General features: G+C 37.2%; 1 protein-coding gene across 3 annotated transcripts in view; it reads left to right on the top strand.

The window, feature by feature from the left end:
* Positions 1–26,019, top strand: part of PIBF1 (progesterone immunomodulatory binding factor 1) — a 232,929-nt gene that overhangs the window by 887 nt on the left and 206,023 nt on the right. For all 3 annotated transcript variants that reach the window (XM_004054592.5, XM_031001205.3, XM_055360191.1), the window contains exons 2-5: positions 872–1,170; positions 9,882–9,982; positions 12,790–12,988; positions 15,343–15,462. In XM_004054592.5, the coding sequence (XP_004054640.3) occupies positions 919–1,170; positions 9,882–9,982; positions 12,790–12,988; positions 15,343–15,462 (672 nt within the window). In that variant the 5' untranslated portion in view covers positions 872–918. The remainder of the gene's footprint in view (positions 1–871; positions 1,171–9,881; positions 9,983–12,789; positions 12,989–15,342; positions 15,463–26,019) is intronic.

Raw genomic sequence — 26,019 nt, forward strand, 5'->3', positions numbered from 1 at the left:
AGGAGGGAGGCCGATCTTAGTATAGTTCTCGCTGTTTCCCCTCCACACACCTTTCCTTATCATTCAGTTTAGAAAAACTGAAATATTTAATAGCATAATTTGTTATATCATGAGGTATTAAAACAAGGTAGTTGCTAACATTCTTATGAAAGAGAAGTAAGTTCTATTTAGAATTTCTTGAATTTTTCTTATACCCTGTTGTTTTCATTCTGCTATCTATAAAAAATGTTTTTGTCCCCGTTTTCCCTATTTGAAACATCTTCAATGATGCCTCATTGCCTGTAGAATAAAATCCAACCCTATTTTGACATTTAAGTCCCTCCAGTCTTGATCGTTAAGGGCGTGTGTGTGTGTGTGTGTTTGTGTTGGGGGGGGGCGGTGAAAGGAGTAACTATTCCAAGACTTGGCTTTGTTTTTTTACTTCCACTTACGTATCATTAATAACTGCGTGATTTCTCCTTTTTACCATGCCTGTCCAAATCTTTCAAGATTCTAAGTGCTACCTCTGTGTAACGTTTCCCTGACCAACTCAGACGTGATTTCTGTTATCTTTGAGCATGTGTTGCTTTTAGTGGTGCCATTCTTGATTACAATGGGCTTTTTTCTTCATCTTGTACATTTCTTTGTTTCCTCCAAGTAAGATTCCTCCCCGCAGGAACTGTTTTTTTAAGTTCCTCGAAGGCTGACTTCATAGTAGGAATTAATGTGTTTGATTTGAGGATTAACTTAACTGCAATAATCTGTTCTAGATTTGGGGTGCACTAAATTGCCTAATATTTATTTAAGGAATCCTTAGTCTCTCTTTAATACAGTCCATGATTTGTGTAGTTAATTTTATAGTACATTTGAATTAATGTTTTTTAACCTACAGAATATTAAAATCGAATTAGAGAAGAAAACTGATCCATAATAATAAAAATGTCTCGAAAAATTTCAAAGGAGTCAAAAAAAGTGAACATCTCTAGTTCTCTGGAATCTGAAGATATTAGTTTAGAAACAACAGTTCCTACGGATGATATTTCCTCATCAGAAGAGCGAGAGGGTAAAGTCAAAATCACCAGGCAGTTAATTGAACGAAAAGAACTACTTCATAATATTCAGTTACTAAAAATTGAGCTATCCCAGAAAACTATGATGATCGACAATTTGAAAGTGGATTATCTTACAAAGGTAAGATCAGGTTTAAATTTTGTGTTCTATATGCTTTATTGTCTTCAAACGGCAGGTAAATAAGAATTAAATACACACATTATCTGAACTTGAAATGATACATTTATATTTCTTGACAAGTACAGCCTTTAAATAATTTTGGTGTTCATAGAAGTAGAGAATAGAATGGTGGTTACCAAGGGCTGGCGTGGTTAGGGGTGAAGGAGGGTTGGGGAGATGTTGGTCAAAGGATACATAATTACAGTTGAATAGGAGGAATATATTCAAGAGATCTATTGGACAGCATGGTGACTATAGTTAATGACATTGTAATCTTGGAAAACGTTGTGTTTTTGAAAAACACAGCAGATGTTAAGTGTTCTCATTACTAAAATAACTGTGAGGTAAAACATTTGTTAATTAGCTAGAGTTAACCATTTCACAAATGTACGTATACTTCAAAACATTATGTTGTACATGACATATACACACAGTTTTATCTGTCAGTTGGGATCACCTGAGGTCAGGAGTTTGAGACCAACCTGGCCAACATTGTGAAACCCCAGCTCTACTTAAAAAAAAAAAAAAAAAATTAGCCAGCTGTGATGGTGGGTGCCTGTAATCCCAGCTGCTCGGGAGGCTGAGGCAGGAGAATCGCTTGAACCCAGGAGGCAGAGTTTGCAGTGAGCCACAATCGTGCCACTGCACTCCAGCCTGGGCAACACAGCAAGACTCTCAAAAACTAGTAATAATAATAATAATAATTGGAGGCCAAGTGCGGTGGCTCACACCTGTAATTCCAGCACTTTGGATGCTGAGGCCAGTGGATTGCTCTCAAGCTCAGGAGTTCGAGACTACCCTGGGCAACATGGTGAGACCACCCTTGCTACTAAAAAAATAAAATAGCCCTGCGTAGTGGTGCTGCGCCTGCAGGCCCAGCTACTTCCGAGGCTGAGGCAGGAGAATCACTTGAATCCGGGGGCAGACATTGCAGTGAGCCGAGATCATGCCACTGCACTCCAGCCTGGGTAGCAGAGTGAGACCCTATCTCAAAAAAATAATAATAATAATTTGAGTATTGAAATACGGAATGATTTAAACGTAGATATGGATAAATTACTTTTGTAGGCTCAATTTAAAAAATCTAACATATGAGGTATTTTTTTTTTTTTTTTTTTTTTTGGAGACAGTCTCGCTCTGTCACCCAGGCTGGAGTTCAGTGGCACAATCTTGGCTCACTGCAGCCTCCACCTCTTGGGTCCAAGCAATTCTCCTGCCTCAGTCTCCCACGTAGCTGGGATTACAGGGTGCTCCCCACCATGCCCAGCTAGCTCTCTGGGATCACTTTTGTAAGGGCACCAATCCCAACAATGAGGGTTCTACCCTTATAACCTAATCACCCCAAAGGCCCCAACTTCCTGCTACTCACATTGGTGATTAGGTTTCAATATACAAATTTTGAGGGGAGAAAAAAAAATAAGCACACAAGAAGTATTAGCCGTTGTTGTTATCAACTAACATAGCATCCTTATCTGTTTCATCCCTTTCATTTTCTGTGCCTTTTATGGCCATCAGACTGAATTTGTTTGTTATTTGTCTGTGAATAGACGGTGAGGTCCATGAGGACAGGGTTGTTTTTGTATTCACGGTTGTATTTCCAGCACTTAGAACGGTGCCTGACACAAATTAAGTGCCCAGCTATTTCTTAAATGAATGACTGAACCCCATTTTGCTCTGATTAAACAAAGCCACTAGGTGGTTAATAGCATACCCAAGGCCATTCAGATGAAAGTGATAGAGCCAGATAGGATTCAAGCCTAGGAAGTCTAAAGCCTATACTCTACACAAGTGAAGCTCCAAACACTTTCTTTTAGGTACCCTATACAGTCACCTACCTAGTCTAGGTCACTTGGTAGTTTATCCATGCATCCCGTGGTTTCCCATCCCTATTCCCTTACTCTTTTTGCATTTCACATGAACTCCATCTACCTTCACCTCTCCAGATCTTAGTGCAACTCATTGAAGAAACCTGAGGTTATCTCCCATTCATTAATTCACCCACTCAGTCAACAAGTATTTTTTTAAGTGCCGCCTGTATACCATATCCAGACTTACATTTTGTTCAGCCACCTCTTGTATTGTTTTCAACTTGCGTTGTGCTTGGTTGTCAATGGCTTTGCTTCTTTTTAGGTGTAAGCTTTATATTATAGAAATGTTGGTTGATTCATGACAGGCTCTCTAGTGTAACAAATCCAAATTACAGTTCTAGATGCACACAGTTTGGGTTTTGAATTCCAGCCTTACTAAATTCCTTAATGTTTTTATTCCGTGATTTCCTATAAAATGATAATAGTATTTATTCCGTGGAATTATTGGGAGGATTAATCAATGTATGTAAGCTCATAGATGCTTGGTGTATACTAATAATAAACTTATTATTTACATATTATTTTATTTGTAGCTATACTTACTCAGCACAATATTATTATTTTTCTACTTCCATGGTGCTTAGTGTAGTTTTTGTTGTGGTTTTCTAGTTTGACTGAAAATGTAGAAGATTGCATTAGTCGTGTTCCTGAGTTTGACACATAATCATCATTGATCCCTGAAAGGCTGCTGTTTTTCTAATGTATTTATTCTTTTCATTCCTATAGCTCATTCCGTTTCTTAATGCAAACATTTTAATGTTTTGTTTACATGTATTCTTGAGAATGTGTATCTTTTAACTTTACAGAAATGTAAATTATATGCTTTGTTTTAGTTCTCATCTCTTTTTTCCTACTCAGCACTGTTTTTGAAGTTATCTGTTACTTTGTGTACGTCTAGTCCTTTGCTTCCAACTCTTATATAATTCTTTGTGTGCATCTACCAGTCTTTCTACTCCTACATTGCTAGGCATCCAGATTGCCTCCAGCTCCTTGCAACACATGCAGCATTAGACATTTCTCTTCTGGACCTCTGTGAGCATGTCTTTGACATATATAAATGTCTCCTTCATTTAACTAAGTGTACTGCCAGGTTATCTCCAAAATAGCTGCCCTGCTGTATATTAGTAGAGTTTTTTCTCTATCATACAATCACTCAGGATTTTCTGCTTGAAGACTCTTTAGGAATAAGATGTTTGCTCTCAAATATATGAAGAAATACCTATTGTAGAGTTAGCCTTCCATAATTTATTGAACCTAAAGCACCTCTGTTGTAAGATGCATCATTACATACATTGCTAAGGTTAAAAACTTCCAGTTGAATTGTTAAGTGCCTTAGATTGTAAAATGCATTCCAATTTTAGAGATGTTAAAATGTGAGAAAGTGTGAGTCTGGAGTTGATGAAAGAATATTTAAAAAATATTTTTATTAAAGAATATGTATATGTATGTTAATGTGTGTATGTGTGCGTATATATGTTTACTTCTTACATGCCCTGGGAATACCACCTTAGACAGGCAAACAGCACTACACACATGATATATATTTTTTCACTTATTTGTTTATGTATAAATTGGTATGTGACATATTTCTTTATATGTTTTAAAATAACACATATTTTATGTGTTATTATATGTTTAGTTATGTCTTTATTTTTGTCTTTATGTGTGAAGCACTCCAGATGAACAAAGTGCTACACTGTTTCTTGTGAGCAGTGATTCTAAAGCTAGTACACCCCACTGAATTTTGTCCCTCTGGTCGATTGTGAGGACTTAGAAGTATATTGGACTCCTGGTGTTAGAGCTGTTTGTTTTCTTGGTGTTTCAATGAGGTCCAGCTCTAGAAGAAAGCAAAGAAGGTTCGTGGGGTATTTTGAAATGAACAGGGTCCCCAAAAGCCTAATGGATCTGGTAACACCACACAGTATTTGATTCAGATCTATCTGGTAGCATCCTCTCTGAATTTTTAAGCGAAGAAGAAAGGGGCTCAATTTGGTAGTGCTGCCATATACTATTTTTTTCTTTTAATTTTTTTTTTTTTTTTGAGACAGAGTCTCACTCTGTTGCCCAGGCTGGAGTGCAGTGGCATGATCTCAGCTCACTACAACCTTCACTTCCTGTGTTCAAGCGATTCTTGTGCCTCAGCCTTCTGAGTAGCTGGGACTGTAGGCCCGTGCCACAACGCCCAGCTAAGTTTTGTATTTTTGCTAGAGATGGGGGTTTCACTATGTTGGCCGGGCTGGTCTCGAACTCCTGGCCTCAAGCGATCCACCCATTTCAGCCTCCCAAAGTGCAGGTGTGAAGCCACTGCACCCAGCCATGTCATACACTTTTTAGCCTGGACAGGAAACCTAAAGCCTAGGTCTTGAAAGAAAGGTATTTTTAATTGGTCATTCATTCTCCAAAGCTTATTGGGCATCATATGCTAACGTTATGAAAAATAAATTTTCCTCACTAGACTATAGCTCCATGATAATGGTTGGAAGTCACAGGAAAGGTAGATTTCTGCTCGATGTAAGCCTGTTATTGCTATTAACATTGAAATGGCCTGATCTTAAGTTTCTGAGCTTCCTGTCATTGGAAACATTTAAGTAGTCCAGAATAGTCAACTGTTAATAAATATTATAGGTATTTCTATTTTGGAAAGAGATTGAACCAACTGCCCAGGGTTTCAAGGATTAAGTTCTGCAGTTAATACCAGAGACTTGAAATATGGTGGTTGCTGGTAACAGAGACCTGGAAACCATGGCTTAAGCAGGAGAAGGATTTTGTTTCTTTGGTATAACAAAAATCCAAAAATAGGTATTTTAGTAGACCTCGAATGATTACTCCTTGATCGCATTAGGAACCCAGGCTCCTTTTAACCTTAGCTATTTTCAACATATGCTTTTCACCTGAAATCATAAGATAGCTTATCTGCCTCCAGTATTGTGTACATGTAAAAGGCGGTAATAAGGAGAAGGATAGTGGAAAAGGGGGCATGTGCCAAATGAGTTGGTCCTCTTTAAAGAGTTCTTCCAGAAGTTCAAGCCAGTGGCCTCAATTGACTAACATTGTATAGCATGACCACCCCTACCTACAAGGGATGGGAAGCTAACTGGGCATGTTGTTACTAATAAAAACCAGAGTATGTCAGAAAGAAGGGAAGGTTTGATGTTGGGAGGCAAGTAAGTTTTTTCTTCTACCCATCAAAATCTTTTTTTAGTTAGAAAATATTTGAATCTAACATGTCCCACTCCATTGTGGCACCAATACAAATGGTTATGGACACATGGCTTTATTATAGTTTGTTACTAGGAATATTCTTGGCCGTATTGATTTGAATTCTCCATGTCTAAAAACAGGAACAAGCAGGTCCAAGAACACTTTAAAAGCACTTCCCACTCAGCTGCTTGTTAACTGAAAGAATGTAGAAAAGCTACTCAGAAGAGTAGCTATTCAGGCCAAACTTCCTGATAGTAGAGCATTGTTAGCTTTACACTTTTATTTTCATCTATTGCTGCCTAGATTCCCTTCCTTACTGTACTTCTTTATTCCTTTCCTCTTCTCTGTTCTTGCCTTTCAAATTTTTAGACAGGGTCTCACTCTCTTGCCCAGGCTGGAGTGCAGTGGCTTGATCACAGCTCTCTGCAGCCTCAAATTCCTGGGCTCAAGCAATCCTCTCACCTCAGCCTCTTGAGCAGCTGAGACTACAGGCGTGTACCACCACACCCAGCTAATTTTTTTTATTTTTTGTAGAAACAGGGTCTCACTATGTTGTCCAGGCTAGTCTCAAACTCCTGGCTTCAAGCAATCCTCCCACCTTGGCCCCCCAAAGTGCTGGGTTTACAGCTTGAGCCACAGAATTGAGCTCTTTAAAGTTTTTAAATGCCCCAAACTCTTTTTGTTTATCTCTCATTAGAGATCTGTGGGTTCCTTATTACCTGGGAAATGAATACATTTCCCAGCTTGTCCCTGAGTTAAGGGACTCAATTTAGAAGTTAATTGAAATTGTAAACATTGAAACCCTGAAAAAAAGTGTTTTTTTTTTTCCTCGTGATACAGGTTGTTTCTTATCTAAAATACTTGGGACCAGAAATATTTCAGATTTTTTATTTTTTATTTTTAACTTGGGAATATTTGTGTTAGACCAGTTGAGCATCCCAGATCTGAAAGTCTGAAATCCAAAAGGGCCAACTGAGCATTTCCTTTGAGTGCCATAGTGACTCTCAAAAAGTTTCAGACTTCGGAGCATTTTGAATTTCAGATTTTAGGGTTTGGGATGCTCAACACATAACAGTATTCTTGATTTGGGAAACAGTAATTATAAGGAATGTGTTTATTTTACATTTTATATTGATTTAAGTTATTTATTGAGATGTTGCTAGATATATGCCAATGAATATGGCAGAGGTCCCTCTTTTTATGGCCAAGACAGAAAATATTTTATGCTTTGTAGGCCACCTATGCTCTATCAGATTTTTCTCATGGGCTGGATTTAGCCCATCACCATTTTTTAACTCTTGCTTTAGACTATGTAGTCAGAAAAGCTATTGGCAAATTTTAGCAGTTAAGAGTTACATGTCCTGATTTCTGTATTCAAAATGGCACTAAAATAATAGACTAAGGGCAGACAAGACAGAAGCAGAAGAGTTACATTCCTAAGTTTTTGGCTTATTTAACTGGGGCCATTTATAAGAATGGAAGGCTGGGAGAAAACTGATCTGGGAGGTAAAATATATTAATAAGTTCAGTTTTGAAGATGTAACTTATAGATTCCTAAATGTAATTGTCAGTTAGAGTTTAGGAGGAGTCCATCACACACACACACACACACACACACACACACACTTATAGATAGATCACACACACACACACTTATAGATAGATCACACACACACACTTAGATAGATGGATGGATGGATAGATAGATAGATAGATAGATAGATAGATAGATAAATCAGCATATAGGTGGCACCTAAAGCCATGGGATTGTATGGTATTTCCTAGGGAGAACAGAGGGCTATAAAGTAAGTCAAAGGGGTAGTCCAGCTGAGGAGCCTAGAAAGCTTAAGAGTATTTAGTGAGTTAAGAAAACTAGAGAAGAGTATCATGGAAGCTAAAAGAGAATGAAGTGGTTAGCTGTATCAAGTCATGCTGTCAAATAAGATAAATAGGCAGAAAAAAACAATGCACAGGACATTATGGACTTTAACAAGAATAGTTTCACTGGAATAGTATGGGGCAAAAACTATATTGAAGTTTTGCTCTGAAGACCAGCAGAGAAATGGTGCTGTAGCAAAGAGAATGATGTGATCAAGGGACCATTTGCTTGATGATAGAATGATTCAGTAGAGAAGAGGGACTTGACGATGCAAGAGGAGGGATTTACTTGCATATGTTATGGATTGGCTGTGAAATTCATGTATTTTTGTTTGTTTGTTTGTTTGTTTGTTTGTTTTAGATGGAGTCTCACTCTGTCACCCAGGCTGGAGTGCAGTGGCATGATCTCAGCTCACTGCAACCTCCGCCTCCCGGGTTTACGCGGTTCTCCTGCCTCAGCCTCCCGAGTAGCTGGGACTACAGGCACATGCCACCACACCCGGCTAATTTTTTGTATTTTTAGTAGAGACAGAGTTTTACCATGTTAGCCAGTATGGTCTCCATCTCGTGACCTTGTGATCCGCCCGCCTCATCCTCCCAAAGTGCTGGGATTACAGGTGTGAATCACCACGCCCTGCCTGAAGTTCATGTATTTTAAGGGGCAAACAGGAATCGTCTTGGTTGAAGCAAAGGGAGTAAAGAATTTTCTAAATAGACTAAGAGCAAAATCCAAGTGCTTGAGAAAGCACAGCATACTTGGGGGATGGCAAGCACTTATATTGGCTGAAATGGAGTTTCCTTTTAAGCTAATGACAAAAGTAGTTGGCTAGATCAAGAAATACCACTGTATTATGCCACAGTGTTTAGAATTTATTCTGAGGACAGTGAGGATCCTCTGAAGAATGTAAAACTAGGAAAATAATTTTTTTTTTTTTGAGACGGAGTCTCGCTCTGTCTCCCAGGCTGGAGTACAGTGGTGCAATCTCGGCTTACTGCAGCCTCCGCCTTCCATGTTCAAGTGATTCTCCTGCCTCAGCCTCCTGAGTAGCTGTGACTACAGGCGCCCGCCACCATGCCTGGCTAATTTTTGTATTTTTTAGTAGAGATGGAGTTTCACCATGCTGGCCAGGCTTATCTTGAACTCCCAACCTCAAGTTGTCTGCCCGCCTCGGCCTCCCAAAGTGCTGGGATTACAGGCGTGAGCCACCACACCCAGCTGAAAATAAATTTTTGATAGCATTTTTTAAAGGTAAGATAGAGGAATATAAATTTGGAGGTTGGCAAAACTGGAGGCAGGAGGCCAGGCGCGGTGGCTGATGCCTGTAATCCCAGCATTTTGGGAGGGCAAGGTGGACTGATCACTTGAGGTCAGGAGTTCAAGAACACCCTGACCAACATGGTGAAACCCTGTCTCTACTAAAAATACAAAAATTAACCGGGTGTGGTGGCACTTGGCTGTAATCCCAGCTACTCAGGAGACTGGGGCAGTAGAATCACTTGAACCTGGCAGGAGGAGGTGGCAGTGAGCCAAGGTTGCGCCACTGCACTCTAACCTGGGCAACAGCACTTGGCCTTCCAAAGTGCTGGAATTATAGGCGTGAGCCCCTGTGCCTGGTCCCTCTATCCATTTTTAGCCTGTTTCTTTCAAGTGTTTTTAAAATATGTTTATTATGAAACTGAAAGTTTTTCTTTATGACAAATCATATAATTTATCTTTTTACGAAGATTGAAGAATTGGAGGAGAAACTTAATGATGCACTTCACCAGAAGCAGCTACTAACATTGAGATTAGACAACCAATTGGCTTTTCAACAGAAAGATGCCAGGTAAGAAAAGTTTTTTTTTTAAAAAAAAAAACATCTATTTAGCAATTAAAAGTAATTTTATTGCCTGTTCATGTTTGTGATTGTAAGCTAAAATAGAGAAATTTTAAGTCAGAGATAGCAATAATTTTTACACCTAGACCACAAAAAAAGTAGGATACTTGATATGGTACATAAAATACAGAAAGTCAAGATTCAACATTCATTCAACAAACATTGGTCAGTGTAAACCATATATGATAAAGGAAGCTCTCTAAACTGACCACCATTAACCTTTCTTCTTTTATGCAACGTATTGATTGATTCTCATGACCCATTGGACTTTCCTGGCCTGAAGTACTTTCTGTTATTCCTGCGTACTTTCTCTAGCTCAGTTGTGGGCTTATCATGCTTAAATATGCCTATGGCAATTATACTTATGTAACTTAATTAAAAATAATATAAACAATGAAATAAATTCTTTGGAACGATTCAGTAAAAGGAACTAAAAAATTATGAAATTAAATATAAGCAACACAAGTTTAAAGATTGAGGGCAAACATGAAATCCATATAAGATACCTTCATTGGTTTCTTCCTAAATGTCTTTTAGGGTCTCATGCCATTGTAAAGAAATTGAACTTGGAAATCATACATGATGATTTACACAAAATCAAATCGTACCTCTGTATTCAAAATATCTGGATCCTATATAAAAATGTGAATGTTTAGTTCTATGTTTTAATTACAGGTAAAAGTGTAAAACAGGTATATTTTCCCTTTTTAAGATTTTACTACTTAACTGATATTGTAAAAAATTATCGGACCTTTTTATCAGCCACTATCACACTAGATTAGTGGACCTCAAACTTTAGCATGTATCAGGAACAGTTGTAGGGCTTGTTAAAGAAGACTACTGGATCCCACCCTCAGAGTTTCTGACTTGTGGGGGTGGGGTCCTGAGAATGTGCATTTTTACTGGGTTCCCAGGTGATGCAGATGCTGCTGGTCCAGAAACAATACTTTGAGAACCACTGCATTTGATAATAGGTCTTCTATGCTAATTCTGTAAGACATATATCAGATTGAATGATGCTGCTGAGAGGGCAGTCACGAGTCTATTGTAATAAAACTCTTGATAGCTGATGGTCATAAAAAATGGTTGGATTCTGAATATTTTTTGGAGGGCTGATGGATTCAATGTGGGGCTTAAGAGAAAAAGGGGAGTCAAGGATTACATCAAAAGTTTTGGCCTGAACAAATGAAAACATGGAATTTCTGTCAGCTAAGAAGAAAGAAATCATGGTAGCAAAGGTTTTGTGAGTAAAAAGCCCGAGTTCAATTTGGGACATGTTAAGTTAGGGTCTTCTAGTTAGAAATCCATGTGGAGGTATACGAAAAGTCTCATGTAGAGGTACAAATCTGGGGATCATTAGGCTATAGACAGTATTCAAGTCATGAGACTAGATGAATTCCCCAAGGAGGAGTGCGTACAGACAGAAGAGTACCAAGTACTCCAACATTAAGACAAAGCAAAAAGGAGACTGAGAAGGAACCACAGTAAAATAGAAGAAAAATGAACAGTATGATGTCTTGGAAGCCAGGTGATGAAAATGTATCAAGAAAAGAAAGTGACTTGTGTCAAGCTCTATCATTAGATCATGGAGGAAAAGAACTAAGAATTGATCATTTGCAATTTAGATGTCATTGAGATTTCATTGGAGACAGTAAAAATATGATCGCCATGGGTTTAAGAGGAAAGGATTTGGAGACAATAATTATAGACAACTTTTGAGCAAGTTTGCTCCAAGGGGTGGCTAACAAAGGGGGAAGTGCAGTGAGGTCCAGAGTTGTGGTTTTGTTTGTTCATTTGTTGTAAGATTGAAATAACAGCGTGTGTGTCTGTTAATGGGATTGATATAGTAGGGAAGGGGAAAATCAGTAATATGATTTGGCTGTGTCCCCGCCCAAATCTCATCTTGAATTATAGCCCCCATAATTCCTACATGTCATGGGAGGGACCTGATGGGAGGTAATTGAATCATGGAGGTGGTCTTTCCCATGCTGTTCTCATGATAGTGAATAAGTCTCACAAGATCTGATGGTTTTATAAATGGGAGTTCCCCTGCACAAGCACTCTTGTCTGCCACCATGTAAGACATGCCTTTGCTTCTCTTTTGCCTTCCGCCATGATTGTGAGGCCTCCCCTGCCATGTGGAAGTCTGAGTCCAGTAAACCTCTTTCCTTTATAAATTACCCAGTCTTGGGTATGTCTTTATTAGCAGCATGAGAACAGACTAATAACATCAGATTGTCCCTTCCTGATCAGAATCTTTCAGTAGGCAACTAACAATAATGTCTGCTACATGTATTCTTTGAGAATGATGAGTATGTGCAGATTACTGTTTTCATTACCTCATTGGTTGAGTGAATACTTTATGGTGGTTCAGTGTTACCATCTTAAAGAGATATCCTTGAAGTATCAGGATAAAAGGGAAATGCAAATTACTTTAATAAGTAGAGTCCTTGATGTTTAACATTAAACCTTAAGCAGAAGAAATATATAATATTATAATTTGAATTTCTAAAATTATTCTTTAAGAATATCAATTCTCTGTTTAATTATATGGTTACACATTTAATAATTAGTATGGAATTGTCATTTCATATTTAACTGATTAATATGAGTCAATAAGCATTTAGCTGGAGTAAGTAAATAATACTGTCAGGTTTCTCATTTCCTAACTTTATGTTGATATAAATAGGAAACTGTGAGAAAATTATATCTCAAATACTTTTTTAAAGCCTGCCATAAATTCTCTTCTAATGTAGCAAATATCAAGAATTAATGAAACAAGAAATGGAAACCATTTTGTTGAGACAGAAACAACTAGAAGAGACAAATCTTCAGCTAAGAGAAAAAGCTGGAGATGTTCGTCGAAACCTGCGTGACTTTGAGTTGACAGAAGAGCAATATATTAAATTAAAAGCTTTTCCTGAAGATCAGCTTTCTATTCCTGAATATGTATCTGTAAGTATCTTATATCCATTTTTAACTATGACATATATTTTCAGACTAAAATTTACCATTTATATAGTAGCAATTACTTTTGAAGTACCCAATTGATACATTATTTTATGGCTATGGATGGTGAATGGTGTTGAGATCCAAATTTTAAAGGATCATGACCATTGATCTCCAAAGTCAAGCAATAAATAGGTTTCTGAAGTTAATGACTGCATAGTCCATAGAAATGAATTATCGTAAACTGGTGGTTTCTTACATTCTCAAAATGAAAAATTATAAACGACAGAGTAGTTGTTGCCAGGGGTTGGTTGGGGATAGTGGGAGAGAGGAGTCAGCGTGGTTATAAAGGGATAGGATGAGAAAGAACTTTGTGGTGAGAGATTGGCGCAAGATCTTGATTGCAGTGCTGGTTACACAAATCTAGAACACCTAGGATTAATCTATGGCAGTGGTCTCAAATATTTTGGTGTCAGCATTCATTTACATTCTAAAAGTTATTGAGGACCCCAATGAGTGTTTGTCTATATGGGCTGTATCTATTAATATTTACCATACTAGAATTTTAAACTGAGAACTTTTTTAAACACAAGAATAAGCACGCAATTGCATTGGCCTTAAGAGTGATAATGTCATATATCATGTAGCCACTGGCAAACTCCACTGAACAGTCATGAGAGAATGAGAATGAAACGGGGAAAAAAAAGCTTAGTAATTACTAGGAAAGTCGTTTTGATCTTGTGAATTCCCTGAAAGGATCTCAGAGTGGCGAGTGGGGCAGAGTCCAGGAGTCCCAAAACCATATGTTGAGAATTGCTGCTTTTTAATATGTGGATGTCATTTTACCCTGAGAGGCTTGAATTTGTTAATCCGTAAAAAGGGTTAATAGTAACAGTGCCTTTCTATTGGGAATAATTGTAAAGACTATGACTATGTATGTAAAATGCTTGTGAGCATAGTGCTTAGAAGATAGTAAACACATAAAAATGTTGTCTGTTGTTTTTGCTGGAGTGGTGGTTGCTATTCTTGGTTCTCATTGGGAAAAGATTTGCAGATTAGTGATGTCTGATAAAATGAAGTTACTTTTTTGTTCAGCTGTTTTTTTTTTTTTTTTAAAGAAAAGGCTCAAATACAGCTTTTCTGTCCAAAGTATACTGTCCAAAACAAATTAAATATCTCAAATTCTGTTTTTGAGGCTTCATTTACAGTAGATATAAAGTATCACACTGGTGGCAGTTACACATATTTTTGCTGTTTGTTTTCTTAATATTCCTTCTTACATCTTTTGTTTTCACAGACAATATTATCCTTAACTAATTAATTATTTGCAGATTCTTTTTGTTGAGGGCTAGTATTAAGATTTGCTTCTAACCAAATAATGGTATTCTTGTAATACTGTCATATGTTAAGGAGTTTCAGATTGCATGCCTATATGATAGCCCCTAATTACTCTCTCCTAATTTGCTGTGATGATTTCTTAGTTTTATGGGATCTTGTCAGATGGAACACTTTACTGAGCTAGGGTAGGAAAATTTCTCTGAGACAAATATGAGTGGAAAGAGAGACCTGAACTAAATGGAAGTAATGACGTGAAAGATACCTCTTGATTCATTCTGATTAGACTTCCACTGTAGGGACAGCAGTAAATAAAGCTTTGCCAAGAGCCTGGGATGAAAATAAAGAATACACTTTACCTCTTCATCGAGTATTTATTGAGTGCTTATCATATATTTAGGCATTGGAAATACAGCAGTGTATAAACCAGACAAAAATCCCTGCCCTCAGGTTGTCAAAGTGGAGCAACACAGGCAATAACTTAAAAATTAAATATGTAGAATATCTGTTTGTCAAAGGTGCTACAGAGAAAAGAGCAGGGGTGAAAAATAGGGAGTGCTACTTCAAATTAGGTAAAGAAATCAGGGAGGGCTTTACTAACAAGGTAATATTTGGTCAGAGATCTATAGGGAGACAAGGCATGAGCCATGCATTTATATGGGGGAAGAACTTCTCTAGCAGAAGAAACAGCAAGAGCAAGACTCCTGAACATTTGTGATATGTTCCAGAAGTTTACAAGCAGCTAGTGTGGAGTGAGCAGTAGTAGATGAGTAATAATGGAGTGTCAGTAGAAGGGAGGAAATACTGTCAAAGGTAAGAAGTTATAAATCATCTGGCCCTTGAGGGAAGTTAATTGAACATTAAGGCTTGATAGAAAGTATTAGTGGCTAGGGTCCATTAATGACTGTCTTGTTGTAGTTTTGTAAATATTTATCTTTATTACTGATAAGTGAGAGCACTACAAATTGGCAAATTTTGATTGTAATTTGGATTTAAGACTGCTTATTAATTTAATTTTTTTCAAGGTTCGCTTCTATGAGCTAGTGAATCCATTAAGAAAGGAAATCTGTGAACTACAAGTGAAAAAGAATATCCTAGCAGAAGAATTAAGTACAAACAAAAACCAACTGAAGCAGCTGACAGAGGTTTGTATGGTTTTGATTGCTGGTGGGAAGAAGCTTCAGCTTTTTCTATAGAGTCCCTCAGGATTTGTGATAAGGCATATATAAAAGTCAGTGATTGAAAAATGGGACTATGGGATGGTGACTGCTACAGTTCAGTAATGGGAAGGAGGTTAAATTAGAAGTAGTCATCTTAAACATTGACAAGACAAGTCTGTGATATTGACGTATCCTATAGTTGAGCTTTTATTGTTGCAAGTCAATTTTATGATCAACTGCTTTTGAAATCCTAATATGGGCTATATCTGAAAATTGCTGTGTATCCTTAGATGACGCATATGCATGTATTTATTTAGTAATTTGTCTGTATTTTTAACATCACTTTGTCAGGAAATTTCGGCAAGAAACAAGAAATGTAGGCCGAGCTATGCAGGGGATCTCTTGCAGGTGCCATAAGAAAGAAGAAAAGGAGAATATTTTTACTTTGAACTAAGTTGACTCGTAGGTTCTGGTTTGCCTAAGACTGTTGCCATTATTCCTATGAATAAATATTAATAGCACCCCTTTATTTTCAAAATTATCTCAGCCTAGACGATGAATATAGTAATCATAAATCAACATTTATATAGAAGGGTGGACTAATCATTAACTTGGTTGTATTATTGACCAGATATCCTAGAATACTATCTTGTAGTTATAGTCTACTAACAAAAACATAATGGTAGATTGATTCATTCTACCATGTAACAGTTGGAAATGGGTGGCTGGTTTTCTTCAAATATTTCATTATTCTAAAAGGAAAACACTTCTAGTTTACAAATGGGGGCTGCTGCAGTTCTTCATTACAAGTTAGCCTTGTTCGTGATATGAGATGGAGCTACTGTCCATTTATTACTTACGTGGCTTCTTTGTGAAGTGCAGTTAACTCTCATAATATTTATTCTGAGCATGTGTACTGATACTAGCATTAACCCCAGTGATGTGCATGATGCTGTGCTAGGTGCTGGCAGTGAACCCAAGAGAGGCAATGCCTGCCCTTCTAGAGTTTACTTTCTAGCAGGTTAGGATTAGAACATTAGGTGATATTTTGACACTCTCATTTACTGTGTGACCATGACCAGGTCATTTAATGTTTCCTGTTCTATCAAATGGAGAAAATAATACTGTTTGTTCATTTATTTAATTGCATTGCCTATATTTCTGTTTCAGGGTAAAAACATGATTTTAGCAAAGTTGCATACAAACATTTATGTCCTATTTTAAGGGCAGTTTTTGTCAATGATATTACCCAGAAATAAATAATTATAATTTAATTTGTATTTTTAATGCTCTACTTTGCTGCACTATTAGTCTTAGAGATAATTTACTTAAGTCTTGCCATAGAACCAATATTTCAGACAAAATAAGAAGGCTTAGCTTCCTCTCCTCTGAGGAGCAGTGACATCAGCAGGAGCAATTAGAGGGGCAGATGTGCCCCCACTCCAAACTTCAGTTGTTTTCTTTTCTTCTCCTAGCATGTCATATTGTGCAGGTAAACTGTTTTGCACATTTAGAAAGATAGTTCAATTTAAAAAAAAATTCAACTGTAGTCAAAATAGTAGAGAACAGAGAAGGCCACAGTTTGGCCACTTTCTAATTTTGCAGCCTTGGGCAAATCATTTATACTCTATTGTTTCTGTAAAATGCCCAGGATGGTTTTGGTGGTACAGGGGTTATTGGGGAAGAGGCAGTTAGACAAGGTCTTAGCGTTGGTTCTATACACCTTATGGTATACCTCAGCATCCCTCAAGGACTTCTTACTGTGTAGTAGGAGGGCTGGAGGAGCTCCCTATCCTTGTTTTTATCAAGCCACCCTTTTTAAAATAACCTTAATATTTGGGACTTCTCAGCATAATTTCTCTTGAACACAGATTCCTCAGGCCATTCTTAGAGTTTGTGGTTTTTCTGCCCTGTCAAGGACCTGGTACAGGTCAACTTGCCAAACACTAGGAAAAAAAGTAAATACTTTTAAATAAAAAACAAAACCAATATCATTAAACAGCTTTATTTATTTATTTAAACAGAGTCTTGCTCTGTCGCCCCAGCTGGAGTGCAGTGGTGCCATATCTGCTCATTGCAACCTCCACCTCCTGCGTTCAAGTGATTCTCGTGCTTTAGCCTCCCCAGTAGCTGGGCTTACAGGCATGCGCTACCACACCTGGCTAATTTATGTATTTTTAGTAGAGATAGAATTTCACCATTTTGGCTAGACTGGTCTGGAACTCCTGGCCTCAAGAGATCCACCTGCCTTGGCCTCCCAAAGTACTGGGATTACAGGCGTGAGCCACTGCACCTGGCCAAACAGGATGTAGTAAACAATAAATAGTAGTACTCAATATTCAAATAAATGTCGCATATTCTGGAGTTTATTTTTTGAAATGGTTCATTAAATTATTTACTGCTATTTATTTGAGGAATTAAAAGACATAGTTTCTCATCTCTGCGACTTGATAACAATGTGATGATCTTGGATAAAAAACAGTCTGTCTCCTATCTTAACAGCTTCTCCGTCCGTAAAATAGGGACGATAACATGTAACACCTACCACACGTGGTCACTATTATAAAGAATGAAATTCATTCAATAAATGTGTATCCTGCATTTACTATATACGGCATGCATTATTCTTGGTACTTGGGATACCTCGTTAAACAAAACAGTAATCCCTCCCATCATGGAGTTTATATTTTTAAAGGATATCTGTGAGATGTATATTGTATTTTAAAAGGGAAAACAATAGCAAATCATGTAGTGTGACAAAAGTTGATAATTGTAATAGAAAAAAGAAAAAAATAGTTCAAGATAAGGTGAATTGAGTGCTATATGGAGAGCAGGGAAGAGAGCATTGTCAGAATTCTGTAAGGTTGGCCAGTAGGTCTCATTAAGCAGTTTAGAAGTTTACAAAGCCTTGAGGAAGTGAGAGAGAGAGAACAAGGCTGTCTTCCTTGAGACAGCTCAGGGAAGAGCTTCTAGGTAGCAAGAACAGCCAATGCAAAGGCAAGGGGGTACTTTGGTATTTGTGGAACAGTGAGGAGGGCAATATGACTGGTATGCTTGAAGGGTGGAGGAGGATAGTTGTAGTTAAGATCAGAGAGATAATGAGTCTGTTGAGGTCATCATACAGACTTTGATTTTAACCTTAAGTGAAATGAAAAGTTGCAGGATTTTGGAAAGAGGTCTGACATGATCTGACAGGTACAGTTGACTGTTGAACAACATGGGTTTGAACTGTGTAGGTTTATTTACACATAGATTTTTTTTCAGTAGATATACTGGAAAATTTTTTGGAGGTTTGTGACACTCGCAGATGAACTATGTAGCCTAGAAATATAGAAAAAATCAAGAAAAAGTTATGTAATGAATGCATAAAATATATGTAGGTACTATATTTTATCATTTACTACCATAAAATGTACACAAATCTATTATCAAAAGTTAAAATTTATCAAAGCATGCACACACAGACCTTACATGGTGCTATTTTCAGTAGAGAGAAATGTAAACAAACGTAAAGATGCAGTATTAAATCATAACTGCATAAAATTAGCTGTAGTACATACTTTACTACTGTAATAATTTCTTAGCGTCCTCCTGGCTATTCTGGTAAACTCAAGTGTTTGGGATATCTGCTTAAAACGCTGTATGATGCTAATCATCCCCATGTGAGCAGTTCTCTAGTAAAATGTGAATCACAATAAAAAGTGATTTCTCGCAGTTCTGGCATATTATTTTTCATCATGTTTAGTGCAGAACTGTAAGCCTTGAATAACACCATGGGAACCATATGAAGTGTCACCAGTGATGCTGGAAGAGCTCTCAAGCAGCAGAGAAAATTTATGACATTGTAAGAAAAAGTTAATGGGTTGCCTACCATTTTGGACAGACCATTAATTTTGTAAACAAATTATGTAAAACTTAGAGCATCCATAATACAGTACAGTTATGTAAATGTATTTTCTTAGGATTTTTTAAAAATGTTTTTTTCTCTAGCTTTTATTGTAAGAATACAGTATATAATATAACATACAAAATATGTACTAATAGACTATGTTATACTAAGGCTTCCAGTCAACAGTAGGCTATCTGTAGTTAAGTTTTCAGTGAGTCAAAAGTTACACATGGATTTTTTTTGACTGTATGGGAGTTGGTACCCCAACCCCTGTATCGTCCAAGGGTCAAGTCTATTTAAGGTATCATTCTGGCTGGTACATAGTAGACCGTCAAGAAATGTTTTCTTTATTAAATTTCTTTTTAATGAGTATTTTAAAACCTTCCTATTGTCCTGGATAATGTTTTTTAAAGAAAGTTCTCTCCTGAGAATAGACTGTAGAGCTATAAGGATGGAAACAAAGAGACTTGTTAAGAGGCTGTTGTAATCTAGGTGAGAGATTATTGTGTTTCAGATCTAGATGGTAGCAGGGGAAGTGGTAGATTCTGGATTTATTTTAAAGTAGAGCCAATAGAAAAAAGGTAGAGTCATGAATTGGATGGAGGATGTTAAAGAAAGGAGTCAAATTAACTCTAAAAAATGTTGGTTTGAATAACTGGAAGGATAGATTTCTGTTCAGCTGAGATAGGTAGGTTGTGAATGAGGCCGACTTGAGTGCAAAAGAGTGTGGATCTTAGACATGTTGAGTTTGAGAGATCTGTTAGATGTACAGTCAAAGATATGTGGATATACAGGTGTGAACTTTAGAAGATAAGCATTCAAGAGTCATCAGCATAAAGACGATATTTAAAGCCAGGATGAGATTACCAAAGGAGAGTGAGTGTAGAGAAGAGAAGGAGGACCACAGCTTGAGCTCCAGGGCACTTCAACATTGAAATGTGGGAGAGAGAAGGAGGAGTTACCAGTGAAATAGGGAAATTAAGAGAATTTTATGTCCAGGAAATCAAAGGGCAAAAGTTTGTCAAGGAAAAGAGAGTGATCAGCTGTTTCAAATGCTGTTGATAGGTACAGTTAGATGAAGACTAAGAATTGACATTGTATTTAACAAGGTCATTGAAAACCTTGTCAAGAGTAGTTCCGGAGGAGGGATAGGGTCAGCAGTTTGATTACAGTGTTTGAGAGTGAGTGGAGGAAATAAACTGGACATAGAGTATAGATAACTCTTTCTAAGTAATACTACTGTATAGAGGAACAAAGAGAGTTGGCAATTACAGGAAACATGGAGCCAGGGAAGGCTTGTTTTTTTTTTGTTTTTGTTTTTTATTTTCCTTAAGAGAGATGACAGCTGTTGTATTTAAAATCACATTGTAACCATAAAAATTTTCTCATTGTTGACAACGGTAGAAGGACATTCATGTAATTGTTAACCAACAGTTTAGGTAGTACTGTTGGATACCCAGTTATAGTTATGTTTAAGGCTCCCCACTTTAGTGCTATCCGTGTAATAAAAAAAGTCATGTATATTTGGGGTATTGTCAATAATATGTGTTTCTGTGATTATGATATTTGGGGAAACTACTAGAACAGAGGGGTATTTGTTGATTGAATTACTCCTGATTAGTTCTGTGGGACTTTCTTAATATCTAAATAGTGGTTTAAAGAATAATAATTTAGTAAAGTGAGATAATTTATCTCTTAATAAAGCTAGAGTTTTAATTATGTCACAAAAATTTGAGTTTCAATTTAAAAAACAACTGAAGAATATATTTATAAGTGAGTAAGGAAGATAGAGAATGTTATGACCACTAGAGGAGGGTTTACAAAAAGATCTGGGTTATTTAAATGGGGCTGGGGGAGGTTGAAGAGGTGATTGGACACTGTCAGGTTACTGAGGTTCAGTTGTCATCAGTGAGAACCATTGTCTCTAGACTTTTAAAACTAATCACAAACCCCTAATTTATGAAAGTGCTAAATGAAATTGTCAGTTTTTCATTTGAAGGTTTCTGTTTTTTCTTCTGTTACTTGGAATGTTCTTATCTGAGTGTTTTTTGCCCAGTGGTATTTCATGTTTCTTTCCTCTTCAGTCTGTGGGCTGCATATATATACTTATTGTTGGCCTGAAGCAGACAATAAAAACAGAGAAATGCCCATCATATCCAAAGGAAGTAGCAAGAAAATTTCGACTTTTCCAATGGTGTCATTATTTTAAGTTTCTTGACCCAAAAGAGTAAATTTTCCTCTTAACTGTAGTGGGAGAAAAAGTAATATATTTTCCTCACCCATTGCAAGGTTTATGGCTGAGACTCCAATAATAAAAGAGTAGTAAGAGAAAAGCATAACAAATTTATGTATAATTTATATGTATAATTTAATATAAATTTTATGTGACATGGAAACCTTCAGAAATGAAGACTAAAAGACCAGGGGAAAATGTATTTTTGTGGATAGTCATGCATAAGTATGATTGGAAGACAAAAGTGTATGATCTGATGGTAATCAACTGGGAGAATTTAGCAAGGCTTGTTTGTTCACATTCTTCTTGGGCTGTCTGTGACATTCCTTCCCATTAGGTATAGGGCAGGACACCTGTCACCTTAGGGGAGAGGGGAGGGAGAAAGAGAGTGGCCTTCCTAGGTTTGATGACCTGCTTCAGGGGAGAAAGAGCCAAGGGGAATTTTCATTTATGTGGCCCACTTCAAGAGAGATGGGTTGGGAGAAGGTCAGGGAGACCCCCCTGTTTCTGCAGTTTTCTTAATTTCCTTCAGGTTAAAATACTCAGTATGCCAGGGTGCCATGTTTCGAGGTGTCTGTTCTAAGTCCTAACAGAGGAATTAATATTTTATTTTGTAGTGAATAAACTGAAAATATATCCATATTTTATCCATATATCCATAAACTGAAAGTGTGTACACTGATTCTAAGTTTTCCTAAATTTGACAAATAAAAGGAAGTGTTACTTTGTTCAATAAGTGTTCAATAAGTAAGATACACTGCCATAGTAAGTTTCAGGACAAGGTCCATGATATATAGCTGCAACCACTATAAAGTTACTAAATTTTTTCTTTTCTGAGCCAGAGTCACACTCTTGTCACCTAGGCTGCAGTGCAGTGGTACAGTCTCGGCTCACTGGAACCTTTGCCTCCCGGGTTCAAGCGATTCTCCTGCCTCAGCCTCCCAAGTAGCTGGGATTACAGGCACCCGCCACCACACTCAGCTAATTTTTGTTTGTTTGTTTTTTTGAGATGGAGTCTCGCTTTGTCGCCCAGGCTGGCATGCAGTGGCACGATCTCAGCTCACTGCAAGCTCCGCCTCCTGGGTTTACGCCATTCTCCTGCCTCAACCTCCCGAGTAGCTGGGACTACAGGCACACGCCACGACGCCTGGCTAATTTTTTGTATTTTTAGTAGAGACGGGGTTTCACCATGTTAGCCAGGATGGTCTTGATCTCCTGACCTCGTCATCCGCCCGCCTCGGCCTCCCAAAGTGTTGGGATTACAGGTATGAGCCACCACACCTGGCCTGAAGTTACTAACTTTTAATAAGACATGATCCAAATTTTTCATATGACATTATTCGAAAGATCTTCATAAAGTGATTCAACAAATAATTTATTCTTCAACTCATACTTATTTAAGGTTGGATATTTTAAGATAAACAACATTAGTCTTATTAATGACTTTATGTAATTTTAAAGTTGGATACAATATAAGCTTTGGGGAAAAAAACATGACTAGATGGTATTCACCCAAGAATTTTAAGGGACTTAAAGGGTGAACCTGAAATTGCAGCACATGTATAATATTGCTATCAAACAGAGCACTTGAAGTAGGTGTAATTGCTTGAAAACTGGTAAATTGCCTGCCTGAGTCTAGAAACTAAAGACCTCCACACTTACAAACTGATAAAGGACTCTTTTATGCTTACTGAGCTTGTGTAATGCATGAAGATTAGGATCAGTGCATACTTAGGCAAGTTAAATACTTCCCCTTATGGGGGAAGGTCAACAGAGTGGTACAAATGGACAAATTATATTTTACATATATATAAAGAGAAAATAGAGAACAAATTATATAGACTTTCAAAAAGCCATTGACAGGTTTTAAATTCTAGTTTTTAAAAATTGGCAGGCTTTTAAAAAATTACAGTGAATAACATAACATTAAATTTAAGACTTCATTTTCATGTATACAATTCAGTAAAGTATACTCACATTGTGCAACAGATCTCTAGTACTTTTGTATGTTGCAACACTGAAAACTACCCACTAGACACTAATTCTCCCTCTCCCCTCCCCCAGTCATTGGTAACCATTTTTTAACTTTGTTTCTATGATTTTGATTAGTTTAGATTCGTCATATGAGTAGAGTCCTACAGTATTTGCCCCTTTGTGACTGGTTTCAATTAGCATAATGCCCTCAGGGTTTATCCATGTTGTAGCATGTGACAGAATTTTCTTTTTTTTTTTATTGTACTTTAAGTTCTGGGGTACATAGGCACAACGTGCAGGTAGTGTTACGTAGGTATACTCCTGCCATGGTGGTTTGCTGCACCCATCAAGCCGTTATCTACATTAGGTAATTTCACCTAATGCTATCCCTCCCCTAGTCCCCCACCCCCTGATAGGCCCCAGTGTGTGATGTTGCCCTCCCTGGTCCAAGTGTTCTCATTGTTCACCTCCCACTTATGAGTGAAAACATGTGGTGTTTGGTTTTCTGTCCTTGTGATGGTTTGCGGAGAATGATGGTTTCCAGTTTCATCCATGTCCCTGCAAAGGACATTAACTCTTCCTTTTTTATGGCTGCATAGTATTCCATGGTGTATATGTGCCACAGTATCTCGTCTATCATTGATGGGCATTTGGGTTGGTTCCAAGTCTTTGCTATTGTGAACAGTGCCACAATAAACGTGTGCATGTTTTTATAGTAGCATGATTTATAATCCTTTGGGTATATACCCAGTAATGGAATTGCTGGGTCGGATGGTATTTCTAGTTCTAGATCCTTGAGGAATCACCACACTGTCTTCCACAATTGTCTTTCACAGTCAGGTTGAACTAATTTACGCTCTTTTTTTTTCTATTTTAAGGTTACATAATATTCCATTGTGTGTATATACCACATTTGCTTTATCCATTCATCTATAAATAGATATCTGAATTGCTTCTACCTCTTGGGAGAAATGGGCAGACTTTGTAAGAAGTGTTATCATGAATTCTCAGGAAATTGTTTTCTCTTTAGTAGGTGAAGGATAAGAGCCAAAAAAAAAAAAGAAATAAAAAGAACTAAATGGAAAACAAAAATAGAAGTATTCTTCAGATACAACTGTTAAATCCAATCTTATTCATTATTTAACATTTTAATACATTTATTGGGCTGGGCACAGTGGCTCTCGCCTGTAATCTCAGCACTTTGAGAGGTCGAGGTGGGCAGATCACCTGATGTCAAGAGTTTGAGACCAGCCTGGTTAATATGGCAAAACTCCGTCTCTATTAAAAATACATAAATTAGTCAGGTGTGGTGGCAAACACATGTAGTCCCAGCTACTCAGGAGGCTGAGGCAGGAGAATCGCTTGAACCCGAGAGGTGGAGGTCGTAGTGAGCCAAGATTGTGCCACTGCACTCCAACCTGGGCAACAGAGCAAGAGTTTGTCTCAAAAAAAAAAAATTTAATACATTTATTGATGAGGAAGCACAAAGTATAATCTCAAGTTTGTAGACAGTAAAGTTTTTCTGAGCAGTGGAACACCAAACTAGTAGGGCAGATTGGAGGAAGGTCTCAAAAGGTAAGTGGACTGATTATAAATGAATGTGTTTTCTTTTTAATAACTATCAATCAGCTTATATTCCCAAAATTAGCATGTTCAAAATTGATCACCTGCCCCAGAGTGTAATTTTTTGCCATTTTATTATAGAAATTTTCAAACATAACTTGAATTTCACAATGACACCAGTACATTTATCACTAAATTTCTGCCATTAACATTTTTGTTGTATTTGTCTTATCAAATATCTCTCCATCTATCCATCTGCCAGTCACATTTAATTTTATGGGAAAATGCTGAACTTTTTTTTCCATTTGTCAGTAATTTCTTCCTTTTCATTACTGAGTGGTATTACATTGAATGGCTCTAGTTATTTACCATTTAATGGGCATTTGAGTTATTTCCGATTCAGAGACTTTACAAACAAAGCTCTGAGAACATTTGAATATGGTTTTTTGTGTGGACATGTTTTTGTTTCTCTTGAGTAAGTACTTAAGTGTGGAATTTTTTACTTCTAGAATTTCAGTTTGGTTATTTATTATAGCTTTTATTTCTCTGCTATTTGTTTACTTATTATGAACATATTTTCCTTTACACCACTGAGAATTGTTAAAATAGGAGCTTTAAAATTCTTGTCTGCTAATTCCAAACACTGGGTCACCTTGGAGTTGATCTCTGTTGATTGTCTTTTCTTTTAGAAATGAGTCACATGTTCCTCTTTCTTCAGATGTCAAGTAACTTAAAATTGTTTAGACCATCGAGTAAGTGTAGATGAGAACATTGTATTATGTTGTTGAGACTCTGCATTTTATGTACCTCTAAATGGTGGTGATGTTCTTGTTTTAGCAGGAAATTACTTGGTTGTACTCAAACAGCATACTCTGTCTATTGG

Source organism: Gorilla gorilla, chromosome 14 (assembly GCF_029281585.2).
Source record: "Gorilla gorilla gorilla isolate KB3781 chromosome 14, NHGRI_mGorGor1-v2.1_pri, whole genome shotgun sequence".
Taxonomy (NCBI): domain Eukaryota; kingdom Metazoa; phylum Chordata; class Mammalia; order Primates; family Hominidae; genus Gorilla; species Gorilla gorilla.